Genomic DNA, 17292 nt, shown 5'->3' on the forward strand with positions numbered 1-17292 from the left:
TGTTATGTGGCATAATATGAATTAAAAAATTAAGGAACAAAATTTGACAAGTGATAAGTGTTACGTGAACAATTACATCGTACAATTTGTAAGGACTTATAATAAAAATTATAATATCCCTAATTAACAGTACTCACACTCACCCCAAAGACAACTTGTTCGTAAGAACGGAATTCCAGTTGCAATATATTATTTGGAATTGGAATAGTAATGGCCAATGGGCTTGTGTGTCCCGTGATCATATTTTGTGTGACGTGTAATTTTAACAAGAAACTAATTTGCCAAGTTTGAAAGCCTAAGACCCATCTTAGTTAAGTTTCCATAGCGAAAATATCAACCCTAGTCATGGTTTTTTTATAAAAAAAGGCGTCTCTTTTCATAGATTGATAACCTAATTATCCTAGACCATACTTGATCCCCTCAATAATATGGTTAATGATTATTAAAATGTATCAAAATTGCTTTAAGCAGCTGTTTGCCGTGACCCCTAAGATAATATATGATCACTTCAAAGTTGGTGATGGAAGCAGGGTATTTCATTGGCTTGATAAATGGCATCCCGCAGGTTACCTCCTTGATAAATTTGGATACCGAATTGTGTATGATTCTAGTATTCCTCTTAATGCTAAACTTGCTCCCATTATAAAGGATGGGGATTGGTTTTGGAGCCCTCTTAATGGTATGTACTCTTGTGCTTATACATGGGGTAAGTTGAGAGAAGTTCATCCGGTTGTTAACTAGTGGAAGTTAGTGTGGTTTCCCTTGGCTATACATAGACATTCCTTCATGCTTTGGTTAACTTTCCGGGATGCTTTGGTAACTAAACAAAAGATGTGTTGTTGGAGCTATGCTGGAAAAAGTCTCTGTCTCTCTTGTTATGGTGTACAGGAAAGCAAAGAACAACTATTATTTAGGTGTAGTTTTATTTGCAGGATTTGGTCTAGTATCATGGCTGAGTGTTCTTTTAAGAATGTCCCGTTGGATTGGGACTATATTGGAAGTTGGAGGGCTGCTGAGCTACAAGGTAAAGGGTTAAAGGCTAGTTTGGGAAGATTGTGTCTTGGTGCTACTGTTTATCATCTATGGAAACAGAGAAATGATTTGCTGCATTGTAACAAGCCAAGAACGGAAGAAGCTATTCTGAAGCAGATCCAGTGGGATGTTCAGTCTAGGATGATGGCTAAAGGCAGATTTAAATGTTCTGGAACGAACTTGGAGATTATACATAGATGGAATCTCCAGTTGTAGTTTAGACTGTCGGTGTGCTGCTTGTAGCAGTTTGGGTGTTCTGTTTTTTCGCATATCCTTGGTATGTTTGCTCCTGGTTTAGGTTGTTTGGCGTTTAGCCTTTCTGTTGTTGGTTGATGTTTAGGCTTGTCTGTGTGGCTTGCCTTGTTGGTTGTATTCCTTGATGGATTGTGTTCCAGTTTTTACTGAAGAGATGTATGAGTTTGTTGGTTTTATAAAAGATTTTATTCATCGAAAAAAAAATATATTGTCGATGCAAGATCCAATCTTGACCCCCTTGCAATCCAACCAAAGGTGAAGCAGTGAAGCTCTCGTTGCCCTTCTTGCCGTCCAGCTGACATTGCTTTGTGCCTTAAAAAGATTTATTTTGGAGGTTCATTCACTCACAGTAATCCTGGCCCTCAATCATCTAAATTTCTCACCGTGGACTGGAAGATAGCCCCAATTATATATATCTAACCTACTCAATTCTATTCATGCCTATGCCTCATCCTCTTAACTTGAGAAGTACGATACTGCGCATTGCAAATTTCTGCATCTACAATATGACAAAATGATAGAGGTAATAATTTATGTTCGTGTGTGAAGGCACGTATAAGTATAAAATTACATAGATAATCTTAATTTCGAGTCCTAATCTATTTATTTAAACGAATTATACGTACCTATCAATCTTAACCCACAAACTTTGTGTTGGATTCGTAAATCATGTCAAAAATTGTTAGGCATGAGCGTCGGGTTAGAATTGTATCGAGACATGAGTATAAGATTATATAAGAGCAAGCATCGAGGGAGACAGTAGTCCCCCCAAAAATTATATATTTATGGGATAACCCTTCTAAAATTAATTTTTTACCCCCTAAAAGATGTTTTTTGTTTTGTCCGTCATCTTAACCTAAAAGTCTAGTTTCACCCATGATATAAGTTAATTATAACTCAACTCATTTAATTAAATAGGTCAGATCCTTCTATCATAATTCGTTAATTACGTATTAAATTCGTATCGAATTCTTGAATCGTATAAAAATTTACACACTCTACAAAATGGGTCATCTTCCGATCTTTTTCAGAAATCCCATCTTCTTATTTGCCCTCATCGATTTGATTACAAAAAATGCACGAAGTAAAACTCTTGGTGGAGGGTGAGTGTGGATATATATTCTCCTTTTTCTTTTTTTCTTTTCTTACTGAGGTTGTCAATGTATCAGTACCCCAGAAAGTTAAGAGGGTCCACGTACATAAATGTGTTTTAGACATGGAACAACGTCCAATGCATGATGACCTAAAAGAAATTTTTTTTTAAAAAAAGGGGGGGTGGGGGGGGGGCATGAGAGAGAGATAGCACTCGACAAGTTTCGTGGTTCTTGCGGGCCTAGGCAAATAACTTTGATCGATACGCGTCTAGGTGGGGCTTGGCTTAAGGGACAAAAGTTTCATGTCTCATTTTAATTTCTTCAATAAATCAACGACAGTCACATGCAAGTATATATGAATTGTATCGTAACTATCTGATAATGACCCCATTAATGCAGAAACTGCCTAAAAATCCGCGTTAATTAGAAGGAAAAACAAGAAAATATATGAACTCAGCAAGGGACAAAGAAGAAAGCTAGCTGCAGAAGCAAACTCGGATATATAGCCTTTGTTTGGGGCGACATTTTTGATATTTTTCTTCATCGACCTTCTTTAGCAGGACATAAGGTCGGTGCCCAATATTTGTGTGGCATTGAAAGCCCCATGCAGGAGCCAAGAGCAGAGAGAGAGAGAGCGAGAACAGAAAAGACATGCATCAGAGGTTCTTTGCGTGCATGCATGAGCCGGACATGTATGTCCTACAACTCAGCTTAACGTACCAAGTGGTTCTCCAGAGAGACAAACCAAGAAAGAGACTGGCTGGCCTATACAACAAAGAAAGTCATTAATAAAGAGCAAAGAAATAGACCTATGACAAAGTATCTGGTGAGTGGTGACGATGATTAATATCATCCATGCAAAACTATAAATGAATTTGTTCTATCTACACAGCTACACCCATGTCGATCGAGATTTTAGTTCTTCAACTTCAATCTGGAACCTCAAATTAATGTTGGGTTCTAGAAAGATCGGAAATGTTTGAAAGTTATGGAAGGCGGATATACATATTGTGATTTTAAAAATCACCTCATTTTTAGAGGGATACAAGAGTGACACACGAGAGACTTTTAAAATTACTCAATATTCTTAGATGTATATTTTAATTTTTTTTTTTTTAAAAAAATATTTTGATGTGGCATAAAAATGAAAATAAATTTTGATATGGCATAAAAATGAATTATATGTTTGAGAAACTTTTATAATTCATCTAACCATATTATGTGCCACGTAAGCATAAATATGAAAGTGTGCCTATCTACTCAAGATTCGAACGGAAAATGAGAGAGTCAAGGGGGCCAGGTGTCCCATAATCAATTCGTATCTTATCAAAATAAAAGAAAAGAAAGCCACGAACATGAAAATAATAGGAGGAAGACTAACGAAATTGTCTGTCCGAATGGAAAATTTTTTCCAATGGAAATAAAAGGCCAGAGATCAATTGAAAAGGCCCAATGAAAAAAGAAATAAAAGCGACATAGATTTGACGGCCTGGAAGACTCTGAATTTCTTTTTGGAAAAAGATGATTTGAGAGATTATGGCCTCTTCGTACACTGTTCACATGTGAGATTTGTCTCCAAGCACTACAAAAATCACAACAATTGGACGCGATTACTGTAGACACGCGTCCAATTGTGTCCACAATTGGACACGCGTATTAAATACGCGTGTCTAATTGGACACGTGTATTAAATACACGTGTCCAATTGGACACGCGTATTTAATACGCGTGTCAAACTGTTATTTTTTTCTAAATATAATTTTTTTAATTAAATAAAATTTCAACAATTGGACACGCGTATTTAATACGCGTGTCCAATTGGACGCGTGTATTTAATACGCGTGTCCAATTGGACACGTGTATTAAATACACGTGTCAAAATGTCATTTTTTTCAAATATAATTTTTTTTTTAATTAAATAGAATTTCAACAATTGGACACGTGTATTTAATACACGTGTCCAATTGGACGCGTGTATTTAATACGCGTGTCCAATTGGACACGTGTATTAAATACACGTGTCAAACTGTTATTTTTTTCCAAATATAATTTTTTTAAAATTAAATAGAATTTAAACAATTGGACACGCATATTTAATACGCGTGTCAAACTGTTATTTTTTTCAAATATAATTTTTTTTTAATTAAATAAAATTTTAACAATTAGGGACGTGTATTTAAATACACGTCCCAGATTGGGCACGTGTACTGAGTACACGTGCCCAATTGTTTGGTTTCTCCCGGTTAAAAGTTTATTTTTCCCGCTTATATATGTGTGTATATATATATATATATATATATGTACATACAGATCGGAACCGAAATGGGTTCCGATCTGAATTCTCTCTCTCTCTCTCTCCCTCTCTCTCTCTCTCTCTCTCTCTCTCTCTCTCCCTCTCCGTCACAGTTTCGCCGGCCAACGTCCGGCCACCGCGCATCAGCCCTTCCCGCCGGTGAGACGCCCTCTCTCCACCTCTCTCTGCTCGGTACAGTGTTCTCGGTCTCTCTCTCTCTACCTCTCTCTCTCTCTCTCTCTCTCTCTCTCTCTCTCCCTCTCCGTCACAGCCGCAGCGGCCAGCTTCCGGCCACCGCGCATCCGCCCTTCCCGCCGGTGAGTCGCCCTCTCTCCAGCTCTCTCTGCTCGGTCTCTCTCTCTATCGCTCTCTTCCTCTCTATCTCTTTCTCTCTCTCTTCCTCTCTATCTCTTTCTCTCTCTCTTTCTCTCTCTCTCTCTCTACCTCTCTCTCTCTCTCTCTGTGTATCTCTCCCTATCTCTCTCTGCCTCTCTCTCAGTATCTCTATGTCTCTCTCTCTACTCTCTCTCCCTATCTCTCTCTACCTCCCTCTCTCTCTCTACTCTCTCTCCCTATCTCTCTCTGCCTCCCTCTCTCTCTGGATCTCTACGTCTCTCTCTCTCGAAAATAATAAAATTTGGAAAAAAAAAAAACAAAAATTTATTAACCCAAATAAATTTAAATAAACAATAACAAAATTAAATTGAAAAAAAATTCCAAATTTAAGTTTTAAAAATTCAATTTGGATTTTTTTTTTTTTAAAAAAAAAACGTTTTGACACGTGTATTTGTAATACACGTGTCAAACGGTTTGACACGTGTATTTTCAATACACGTGTCAAATTTGACACGTGTATTTCTGTACACGTGTCAAAATGTGCAATTAGAGTCTTGCACATCTGACACGCGTAAGACGCGTGTCAAAATATTCGTGGCAAACATTTTGACACGTGTACAGTGCCGTACACGTGTCAAAATGCACGTGGCAATTTGACAATATTTTTGTAGTGTAAGTTAAATCGCAAGGTAATTAATTAGTTCCTAATCATTTTCCCTCAACACTACCATAACTTATGATCAAAAAAAAATAATAATAATAATAATTGTGTGGGGGCAAAATTAAAAATTATAAAAAATTTAAAGGTAAAATTTTAATTTTGTTTATTTTAGAGATTTTCTTTTATTTATTTAATCGGAAAGCCTTGAGGCTTAAGCTAGCTCTGTCCCTGTATTAGAGATTGATGATGTGAAGATCATAATTATCATCACTATTTTTATTATTATTTAGAGAAATCGAGGTACCTAGAATAAATAAATCAAACACTAAAGTCAATTGGCTGGCTTCTCTTCTTGGATTTGAAGGAGGACCCTCTTACGGTCATCTTTATCATCAGTGGTCCGCATTCATTTTCATCTTTTTTGTTTTCAAATTTGAAATTTTCTCATTGGTTATTTAAGTTGTCCACTTTGAAAGCATTCTCATCTAATCGCTAATTTTTTTCTCGGATCCAAGGTAGAAAGACGACTCCTTCTTGTAATCTTTTTTGGCCTTTATTGATTAGGAAAAAAGAGAAAAGTAGACGGTTGGATGATTGGACATTTATCAACCAAAAAAGCAGCAGACTTTTTGAGTATTCGACAAATGATGGCAAATTGACGGGCTTGTTTGGTAAGTAATTGTGTTGTGGAATATTTGTGTGTTATATGATAACAATTAAGAAGTGATTGATGCGATATAAAATTTAAGAATATTTTATAAAAAAGTGAAAAAAAAAATTATTTTGTAATAAGTTATTTTATTTGAATAGTAATAAAAAATTATTGATGTGATATAAAAAATGTAAAAAAATTAAAATATTTTTAATTTAATTTTTTTGAAAGAAGTAAAAAGAAATAGTGGGAGGGAAAAAATTGTTTGCCAAACTAACCCATCGAAAATATTGTTTGTCTCACTGGTAAACAAACAAACATGGTACATACTTGCCAAGCCTTTAGGCTCTATGCTCAATGTACTTTTGTGTACAATAATATTGCAAGTAGATACATACGATACGACGTCGTACGGAAGCACTAAAAGTTCTTTTACCAAGCTAGCAAGTCGTCACAAATAGAAATGTCATTGCCAATTAACCAGATAATTGAAAACTGTTGAATTTACAGTTCTTTTACCACTTGTGAACATGCATGACTCTAACAAGTAAAAAAAAAATCAAAATTTACCTACATGAAATTATCGTTCAGTACAAACTCCAAACACCAAAAATTTAGCTTCTTTTTGAGATCTATGGCATGTAATGTTGTCAGTTCCGCGGTCTTTTCAATATGACTTGGTGACGTGTAACTTTTTCGATTTTATCCATCCATAAAGGAAGAATTATTTTTGTAATCTGATTTGAAGATTTCTAAAGTATGTATATAGTTGCATGCAATCTAAACCTCATGATCCATCTCTGCTCGATCTGCAGGCTTCTTCTTCATCAAACAATCAAACACGTACATAATTAGAGCACACGTAGAGACAGAAGAGATCAGAGAGATCGAGAGTTAAAAGAAACGAGGAATTAAGAACCCCGCGAATCTCTTCATTTATATCACTTCTCTCAATTAATTGACACAAATTAAAGTGCATCATATATATCACTGAGGAAATTAAACTACACGTACGTACGTACACAAGTCAATATACAAAAATCTGTCGTCATTAATTAAGTTACCCCATGATCAATCTCCTGCCTTCTTCATCTTTGTTATATTTGCATCAAACAGCGTACCCTATTTACTCGATCGTCGATCGATCTCTTTAATTATCTGATGAGCGATGTTAGAGACCTGAAAACAACTTCTTCGCAAGGAATGGTGAGACCCATGTCATGATTAAAGCCAAACTCTTCCTCAGATCTTTGAAGCAGGCTTTGGAACTCCGGGTGAGTCAACCATGAAATAGGAACAATGTACCTGCTTCTGTTCTCCCCCACATAGACAGCAAAATGCCCTTTTGGCACATCATAAGGAAGGCCTTCTCCATGATTGTAGCCCTGTTTCTTCCCAAAGCTCGAGCATCTCTTGATGATCTGTTTGAAAGCCGCTGTTTGGGGCAGTTTGTTTGGTTTTTTGAGAGCCATTTGTGTAGAGGTACGTTGGTGGCCGGTACTGGTGGGGGATGAATGAAGGGGGGGGGGGGGTAGAGAGGTATTTATGGAGAGATCAGTAGGAGGAAGCAAGAGGCCGGAGGGTGAGAAACAAAGTCATGTGGAATGTGGGGGCAAAGAAGAGACCACAAAGTGTTTTGGCAGTAACTGTGAACAAGGGCGCAAGGGTTCAAACCCCATGGCTGCTTACCCTACCTTGATGCGCCCCCTATTGGCAACATGGGACCCTTCTCTCGCTCTCGATCCGAATCAGCTGATCGAAACAAGAATATCAGAAAATTCAGTTCTTCAGAGTTAACTCGATCTGCTGATATATATATATATATATATATATATACATTAATCTATAATTTAATTCACAGAAGAAGCTGTCATATAGTTAGGGTATCCATTCAACAGAACTACGCTATCTGAGGCATACTTTGTGCACATTCATGATTCTATTCTATCCGCGTCTTATCTTTAATTGCTTTTAGTTTGAAAAATTACGCACAGTTTTGAATGAAGATAATTAGATATTCAATTAAACTTTATATGTGGACGTACAGGAATTGAGCACACAGCCAGCCTAATTAACCTGCAAATGAAGGTCTTGAAATCATATATATGCCAGATTTTTTTTTATTTTTTTATTTTTTTTTAATTATTGTATCTGGTTTGACAGTTTTTCAAAATGTGTGGTTTAAAAAAATAGTGATTTCAAAATGTAGTTCATAAAAACGCGACTTTAAAAAATACAATTAAGCCTATTTATAAAAATCTTGCATTTTTTAAAAACTCACCAAATTGCATGCTGCACCAAAAAAAAAAAAAAAAGAAGAAGAAGAAGGTTTTTCTATATAAAAATAAAAAAAATAATAAAAATTCAAACTCTCAAGCAAAACATTTTCCACGATTTTGTTTAAAAAAAAAAAAGCACATTTAGCCAAAAAAAAATCACAGTGCTAAATACACTCAAAAGCAAAAAAGTGGACCTAATTGATCGTTTGATTTTTTTACTACACTCTTATCTTAAACTTTGAATTATTTATTTATTTATTTTAAATAAAGGCTAATCGACACTGTCACATCAATAGAGTGAAATAAAAATATGGTTTCTAACATTATTCTATCGAAATTGCTTTAACTTTAAATTTAAAGTTAGAATAATGTTGTATACCACACTAATCTTTTACTATGCTGACATGGCAGTGTCAATCTATCATTGGATTCGCCATTTTTTTTTAAAAAAATAAATAAATAAAGATGAATTCGCACTGCCATATCAGCATAATAAGATAATAGTGGAATAGTGATGTGATATATAACATTACTCCTAAAATTACCAAAAGCACAAAGTATTTAGATATGGAGAATTTTTCTCCAAACCTCCAAACTGCGTAGGAGGACTCAAACTATTTATGAAATTGAAATCTATCCTTCAGCCCAAACATTATGGCTGTGCCAGCCACCAGGAATGTGCGAGGGTTGTTTATGGTCTATGGATAAGGGGCGCATACCATCTTGCAACACCAAGTGGTCCAAAACATGGAGCACCACGATCAGGATCCAGTTCCTTTAGGCACATTCTAGGAATGAATTTATGGTATTTAGTGGACCATAAGGAGACCAAATTTTTGTCTCAAAGAGCAATAATTTCTTTTCCAACAACGTGATGTTATATTAATGGAGCAACATGCCCTCATTGCAATGCAAACGGGCAAGTAATTGGAAGAGACTTTCCGATGAGTGGGTCTCAAATTATTCAGGCATTTGTTCGGACAGGTGAATGCCATCAAGAGGCAAAAGCAGCCGGACAAAGGATTGACCTATTCCAATTAAGGGCCTCTCACTATTGCAGTCGGACATGCTACAATCCAAGCAGGGATTGTAGCCAATCTCAATCCCGCCAGAAGATGTAAACTTCTAGTGTAATGAATGACTCATTTTATGTCTTTAAACATTGACCTGGGGTTTTGATGGTGTGTTTGAATCTCAACCTTCCATTAAAAAAGAAGGATCAAAGTTTGATTAATCTTAGGTATTACAAACAATCTTAATCCGTGAGCTTCTGATCCACAAAAAGATTGAATCTCCAAATGCCAGCATTGCCAGCACATAAAAGGCTGGAGACCCATTTATTTGATACTTCAAAGGATAATTACAGTTTCCCAAAAAATTTGTTCCAATAGCTCTACGCTTCGGACCCACATAATGGCAGCCTAAATTCTATTTATACCGACATGGACGGCACATAGCTAACTTAAATTGATTTTTTTCGATGGTTTATATAAATGCCATATGAGACAAACCTTAGTAGGTACTCCATATGAAGCAGACAAATGTAGGATGCCTCAGTTATATCTCTAGCAATACTTTCACATGCAGCAGCCACTCCTGGAAAAAGTCTCAACATTAGAGGACCACACATGTGGGTTGCCAAAACCTAAAACCACAATAATCAAGATGAATAATGCTAGACCAACAATTCCTACAATTCTTTTACAACTTGCTGGCATGTGTCAATGAAGGAAGATATAGGAAAGATGTAAACCGGCATACTCCTAAAATCGAACATTACTACTACGTCCAGCCCCACTCTGTTAACATGAAATTCGTTTCCCATGTTCTGAGGCCAAGAAAGCCTTCTTTGATAACCACACAGTCAGCAGCCTATCTGTCTTTCCTGCTTTCCTTTTGCATCTAATCCCATTCCAACAAATTCGCATTTTTGCATGCATAAACCACATCCATCATTGTAGAAATTCATTTGGATTGAACGCAGATATCTATTAACACATCAGTTAAACAAGAATTCACTCCCATTAGCTGGAATGCCACTACAAACTTCATAAAGAATTGTGTCTTATAACTAAATCAATCTGGGTTTGAGTAGTACTATTCCTTACCCAACTCAATCTGGATTCAAGAAGCAAAAGGAATGTCCACATTCTCTGAACGGAAGGGGTAGCATATGGAGGATAGTTCAGAAGATAACACATCATTGTCACTAAGACACTTCATAAAAGCTGATCAACAGAAGGCACTAGCTTAAAGATGGCGACCCTCAGTCAAAAGATAAACATGTGGTTGCCATGTGACTCTTGTCTCCAGAAGCCTATAGAGACAAAACAGTCCATACCACACAACATCATCAGCTTACCAATCTAACCACAATCTGCCAGAAATTTTCTTTATGCACGTATTCCTGTAAAGGTTCTTTAACAAGTTAGCTTCGTTTATGCTTTTCTATGCATTGCTCTTAAAGTGAAAACTAAAAAAGCTTTTTTTTTTTTTTGTTTTTACCATCTTTTTAATTTTTCACTTCAAGAGCAATGTATAGAAGCTATCTTAGGTTCTAATATATTTGTTGGTGGTCTATATAAGCACATGCATATGCATTGTGCATGATGGAAGCATTCCCAACACCATTTTCTTTCTTTCCTCTTTTCTTTTTTCTTTTGATAACTAATTCAGTCTAATTGGCCTCAAGAGGAGGGGAAGGGGAGATTCGAACTAGCAACTTCCGCTCTATGAGGCGTGGTCCCTAGCCGATTAAACTACGACTACCCCTTGGGATTATCTTTCTTTCTTCTTTTCCCCCCTTGGAAGGACAAAATAGCTAAGTTACAGGGCAATTGAGATGACTGGGCAGGACGGTTTCAAACTCTTCCAGTTGATTTCAGAACACTAGAGGAATCTAAACTCAGATTGCAAAAAGATTCAACAAGAATCAAATCCTTGTGGTGTTTTTAGAGGCCAACTCAATCATAAACTCAAAAGAAAGTTCTAATAGAAGTTATTGGCTGCATTCTAATCCAAACCCAGACCAAAAAGTAAGGCACAAGTTATCCTAACACTGTGTTTAAGAGCAAAACAGATAGTACAAACCAGCAGAATGTCAAAAACCCTAGCAAGCCCAAGCTCACATCTTCCAACTGTTTCGTATCATCATATTACAAATACTTCTGTTTCATATCATCCTATTACAATTCTTCTGTTTCATATCATCCTATTCCAATTCTTTTTTTCCTTTTTTTTTTTTTGCCACAGTCCTGTTACAATTCAACTTCACTAAACAAACACCTTGTTATCCACCGGCACCAATCCAGTAAGAGGGTCACCTAACACTGCAAGGCATCCAACTGGAGAACTAAGTATCATGCATCTCAATCAGCCAAACAAACCCAATTTGGCTACTAAACCCTCACTTTCTCTTTCGAAAGCAAAGTCATATGGAAATGGCCAAATATATTATTTAAGCACCATTAGACGTCATTCTTTCATTCAGTTGCTTTCAAACAACCCTAGGCCTAATAAATTCCTTACAGATTGAAATTGAAACCTAACAAGAAATCATATGCAAGAGAGAAATCCTGTAATAACAATAAAAGATAGTGTGATTGAAACCAAAAGTTATGGCCCCATCAGGATTCATCCAAAAATCTCAGCAACAAGGGGCTTGCAGAGGTACCTGAAAGCATTTGTAGCTAGTCACATAATCATGTACTCTAAAACTTCCCAAGATGCAGTGTGATCTTATGCTACACAGCAGTAGAAGACATCAAGATCACATGTGCACACTTAAGCATTTTAATACTGGTGAATATCTAGTAAATCAACACAGAGTGATTGTCATGTCAACATCCCACATTACATGTTACATATGCAGGGAAAATTACCTGAAACTCTTCCATAAGAGGAAATTGTTTCCTGTAAGTACTTCAAGACACCAAGCTCCTGAGTTTCCATCTCATCTGCCCAATATGGATGAATATCACATCCATCAACTGAGAGAGGACGCTTTAGCCTATTTTAAATGTGAATTAAACTATAAATGAGAAATAAATTACACCAAGAAATTTCAGCACTCCCAAATTCAGTGATTTTTGCAGTTCCTGATCAGATAAGGAAAGTTCCACAATCATTCTCATTTCATAGAAAAGACTTCAAATGACATAGCTAGAAGTTAGTAAAGAACTTGTACCTTCTAATATAATAGGTCATGTAACTTAGAAGGAAGAGCGTGTTAAAACCCACCATTATAGCTAGGAGACATACCCAGCTGGGAGCTCTCTTGATCCCAAAGATAAAAATGTATAAAAATAGAACTCCAAACCTTCAAATGCAAGTTTTCCACCAAAAGGGGTTTCTCGTTATAAGGTCTAAAGTAAAATATTAGGGATAAGAGAATATAAAACAGCAGCAAAAGCATGCGTGCTAGATTATATCAAACAGCATATAGACATCATTTAGTGTGCCCTAATGTTTTTCAATTTCAGATTTTTGGGGTTGCCATAGCCCTCCGGCTCCGCCCTTAGGCCTTGGGCTTAAGGCTTAGATTTTATGTTTTCAGATTTTTGGGGAGGGCCATGCTCCCACCCCTGGCTCCGCCACTAAGCATATGTGCTAGAATGAAGATTATAATTCAAAAAGAAAATGGTAATAGGCAAATGTCGGAGCCAATAGCAAGAAAATGGAATCAAGGGCCTCTTCTAACTCCTTGGCTAACCACGCTTTTGCACCACAAATTTTTTTTCTACTAGTTCCTAGCTTTGTCAAGAAAAGGGTCCTTCTGCATTCAATCTAAAATTGAAAGCTTATCTTCAATGTCTTGGCTTCAGTTTCAGAATAATACCAGCTCCCAAGACATTTAAGATGAATATATCAAGTGACTTATCCATATATAGACGGATGAATATATCCTGACAGATATACCTTGACAGACCAACCTATTACAAGTACATATATACACTACTCCCGTTTTGCAATGCTACACAACCATCCATTTTGAATATACTAAACATCAGTCACTTGGCTATTACAGAAATAGAGATTAAAAAGAAACAGGGGTCCCTAAAGTGAGCTAATCCACATTACATAATTATGTATCATCTTCTACTATATACGCTGCTAAACGTGAACTACCCATCACACTCTGAGGCAGCCCATGATCATGAAAATTCATAACCAGTGGGTGGTTTTGACAGCTGAGGCAGCCCATCCATCACACTCAATTGTCTTCTCAGCTTAACAATATGAGCTTGTACCTACCACATTGGAAAAACTGTCAAAACTACATTCATTTTCAAGTTTCAAAAATTTAAGACAGTTTGTACAGCAGACTATTGGAGTGAGCACATAAATAGACCAAAAAGAAGTCACAACCATTGATGTTGTATCAATAGTATACGTAAGGACAAATAACTCTCACGGTAAGACCCTAATTCATAACCAAAAAGTACATTATAGAGAGAAACCAAACAACTATCCAAGATAGTAGGAGACGCACAAAACATTCATCCAAATCATGCTTCACCATCCACTTAAAGCCCTACTCAAAAAACAGCATTTAGCATAGAAATGCAAATCATGAACGAGGGAACAACCCAATAAAAAGGATATTAATCATAGTTTGTGTGTGTGTGTGTGTGTATATATATATATCATGATCAATGTGAGACCTTCCCAGGCATAATCTTCCTTGTGCAGACATGCCATGTGTCACCCGCAGCAATGGCATCCATGTTACAAGTGTTAATACTTTTAATTAAAATCAATATTTTTATAAGATACTTTTAGAAAAGAACTATAAGTATGACAGAGCAGAAAGCAAGCAATTCATTCTAACCTGCTGACGAGCTGCTGCAAGTTTCAAAAGCTCGTCAGCCTCTGAGAAATTCATGAACCATTGACTAAACGGATGATCTTTGGTATCACCTTTCTCCTTGTCAGAATTAGTCTCAATTGGCACTGTGACAAATAAAATACTTCAACGTTAAGCATAATTCAAACAAGCACAAGTTTACGAAACAGTAGAGTAAAGAATTTTACCAGGATCGGGCAAGTTAAAACCAGCAGGCAGCCGAGGAACAATGACAGCTGGATGATTCTGCACACGAGCCAAAAAATTCTCGGATGGATCAGGGTATACAATTTCATTGTACGATTCAACTACAACAGGTTTCTTGGTTGTCTGAGGGCCAGATTCATCTTCAGGATATAACTTCAAATGGTGATACCTGTAAGCACCAAAAATTAGTAACTGCCTTCGAAAGTGAATCAATAAGTAACCCTCAAGTAACTTACAAATCCAATTGTTTATCACAGACATCGCTGTGGAAAAAAAGGCTGATGGCAATTTCAAATTCACCCCATCCACATTCCGATATCTCGAATGGGGGCGATTCAACCACTCTCATAGGGTTATTGAAACTAGGATGCAATTGAAACATCACTCGCTTTATCACGACACCAAGATCCTCATTTGTTGCCCCACGTACATAGACTGTCCACTTATGCGACTGAGACCTAATAGATGAACAAACATTATAAAAAACTATTCAAATATTTTAATAGCATTAAAAGGGACCCCCGTAAAGGTAAGCGCTTACTCACTGGCCTTCCTACCAAGATAAAATGCAATTGTTCCATACACTATTGGAACGCAAATTTCGACATCCTTAACCCTCCTGTTTGCACCCTATGACAGCCAAACAGGAAAAAGAAAATCCAAATCAGGATTATATCCAATCTGGAGCACAAAACTCTAAGAGATGAAAAATTAGTAATTCAAGTACAATACAAACACACAAATTTCCCACATCATTCAGTCTATTCCATTAATCCAACATAAAATTTACAAATTACAGAAGTTTGTACGAAATGTAGTAGAATAACAAAAGAATTTAAACACCCCATGCATAATAAAATGCGAGGTTTAACATCTTCTAGTTTGTTGCAAATAGTCATACAAAACCAACTGGGCACCCAAAATTATAAGAGCTAAAAGAATAGCAATATATATGGAAGGCTTACGCAAAACCCATAACTTACAATTTACGGTTTATCTCATATCCACAATAAATGCAAAAATTCTACATTTTCTTTCCCTATCCGAAAATAACAACGAAAGGACAAAAAAAAATAACGTTAAATAACAAATATGGGGAAGTCAAAGCTAGGGCTAGTACAATTAGGAATCATTCACACAAATTCTGAGCTTTCGAGGATCAAAAAAAAAAAACCAAATGTTACCTTTTTGTCGCTATCTTCAGCAGACTTCCCGATTTTGATGCGAGTTGGCTTTGCAGCCGAAGCAGCATCGTCGGACTGGTTTTCGCCTTGTTTTCTCGCTGAGATTGTGAGGGACATTTTAGGGTTTAGACTCCAAACACGAGGGAGTGACCAACACAGGGATTAATTAGGGTTTTTATCGGTCAATTTGGGTTTCTGACCAAAAAAAAAAAAGGGGGGGGGTTGCCGTTTTGGTTTTAGCTGTTTTTCTTTGTTTCCTCGGAAGCTTCGAAACCCAAAGGTCAGAGTCAGAGCACTTTTTTAAATTAATATTGTTTTTTATCCGGATAAATATAAATTATAATATGAAGAGTCACTCTCTTTCTGACGAACGAAGGTACACGAGGCTTTGAGCCGATTGATTTTTGGTGCATGTAATTACATGCTCTCATGCTTGGTGTAAGCTCCTCTTCATTTTAAGGGGAAATAAAGAGACGCAAAAGATTTAATTTTGGTCAATAACAAATAAAACCTAAAAACAGGATAAATGGTCAGACAATAAGAAGGTCCTCCTCCTCATATGATGATTAAAAAAATAAGATTGAGTTTGATAGAATTAGGGATGTAAATAATCAGTCAATTCGACAGCCTGCTCGATACCCGTTCGGTTTAGTCTGATTCGAACTCGAGCTCGATACTGTAGAAACTCGATTGTTACTGTAAAAACCTGCTTGATTAGTAAGTAATACATACTCGACTCGCTCGACAAAACTCGATAGGAGCTCGCGAGCGACCGGATCGCTCGCCCGGCTCGTTAGTCTAACTCGTTAGCTCGTTCATATCTTACATATATATTAGTAAATAGTAAATATAATATAATATATATAGTATAACATATTAATTATAACACTTTGATAACAATATTTAGTATGTTAAATTAATATATTAATTATTAATAGTTAGCATATATAAACACATATATCACATCACACATGGTTAATAATAGTTATATGGTATCCTGCCATTTAAAATTATAAATAATGTAATTATGTGAAAATATATACACCATTAAATATGTAAAATATAATCTGAACCATTAAATAAATTCTTTTTTTTTCACTTACGTAGAATTTCATATGATAAGGGTGGCTCTAAAATGATAATTAGATAAGTAAAATTTTGGACTTTCAACCTAATAACCTATGTTAGAGCATCCACAAATGGATCATTTGAAATTTTATTCAAATTTTGAAGAATAATCTCACTTTTTATTTATTTATTTATTTTGAAAATCACTCTACATCCCATTATTTATTTTGGATTTATTGGGTTTTATGCATGTTTCAAGATGTATTAGGAAGACACCCTAATATAATTGGGTTGCATTGCATCTAAATTGTAAAAACAAATAATAGATTTATTCACTCAACCTTTTACAATGTGATAGGAGCTAATAATCAAACTCAATCCTTATT

At 36.1% G+C, this 17292-nt stretch overlaps 2 protein-coding genes across 3 annotated transcripts; both read right to left on the bottom strand.

The window, feature by feature from the left end:
* Nucleotides 1-7224: 7224 nt before the first annotated feature.
* LOC133852165 (protein SMALL AUXIN UP-REGULATED RNA 12) lies at nt 7225-11017 on the bottom strand. 2 transcript variants are annotated; one of them, XM_062288858.1, is made up of 3 exons: nt 10711-11017; nt 10114-10590; nt 7225-8075 (listed from the first exon to the last, which is right to left on the bottom strand). In XM_062288858.1, the coding sequence occupies exon 3, from the start codon at nt 7793-7795 to the stop codon at nt 7478-7480; it is 318 nt and encodes a 105-aa protein (XP_062144842.1). In that variant the 5' UTR covers nt 7796-8075; nt 10114-10590; nt 10711-11017; the 3' UTR covers nt 7225-7477. The 2 variants fall into 2 exon arrangements, with proteins under 2 accessions (XP_062144842.1, XP_062144841.1); XM_062288857.1 differs by having other exon boundaries at nt 10114-11017.
* A 2436-nt stretch (nt 11018-13453) lies between these two features.
* On the bottom strand, nt 13454-16056 carry LOC133851198 (transcription initiation factor TFIID subunit 14b). Its single transcript, XM_062287528.1, has 6 exons — nt 15839-16056; nt 15196-15284; nt 14891-15112; nt 14636-14823; nt 14433-14554; nt 13454-13851 (listed from the first exon to the last, which is right to left on the bottom strand). The coding sequence occupies exons 1-6, from the start codon at nt 15953-15955 to the stop codon at nt 13756-13758; spliced, it is 834 nt and encodes a 277-aa protein (XP_062143512.1). The 5' UTR covers nt 15956-16056; the 3' UTR covers nt 13454-13755.
* Between the last annotated feature and the right edge of the window lie 1236 nt (nt 16057-17292).

Source organism: Alnus glutinosa, chromosome 12 (genome assembly GCF_958979055.1).
Source record: "Alnus glutinosa chromosome 12, dhAlnGlut1.1, whole genome shotgun sequence".
Taxonomy (NCBI): Eukaryota; Viridiplantae; Streptophyta; class Magnoliopsida; order Fagales; family Betulaceae; genus Alnus; species Alnus glutinosa.

What these genes read in the sequence shown, in the direction of transcription:
- LOC133852165 (XM_062288858.1), bottom strand. Translation starts at nt 7,795, where the DNA reads ATGGCTCTCAAAAAACCAAACAAACTGCCCCAAACAGCGGCTTTCAAA.
- LOC133851198 (XM_062287528.1), bottom strand. Translation starts at nt 15,955, where the DNA reads ATGTCCCTCACAATCTCAGCGAGAAAACAAGGCGAAAACCAGTCCGAC. An exon ending in CTGAAGATAGCGACAAAAAG is followed by an intron (nt 15,285 to 15,838) that starts GTAACATTTGGT and finishes TGGCTGTCATAG; the next exon opens with GGTGCAAACAGGAGGGTTAA. An exon ending in CTTGGTAGGAAGGCCAGTGA is followed by an intron (nt 15,113 to 15,195) that starts GTAAGCGCTTAC and finishes TTCATCTATTAG; the next exon opens with GTCTCAGTCGCATAAGTGGA.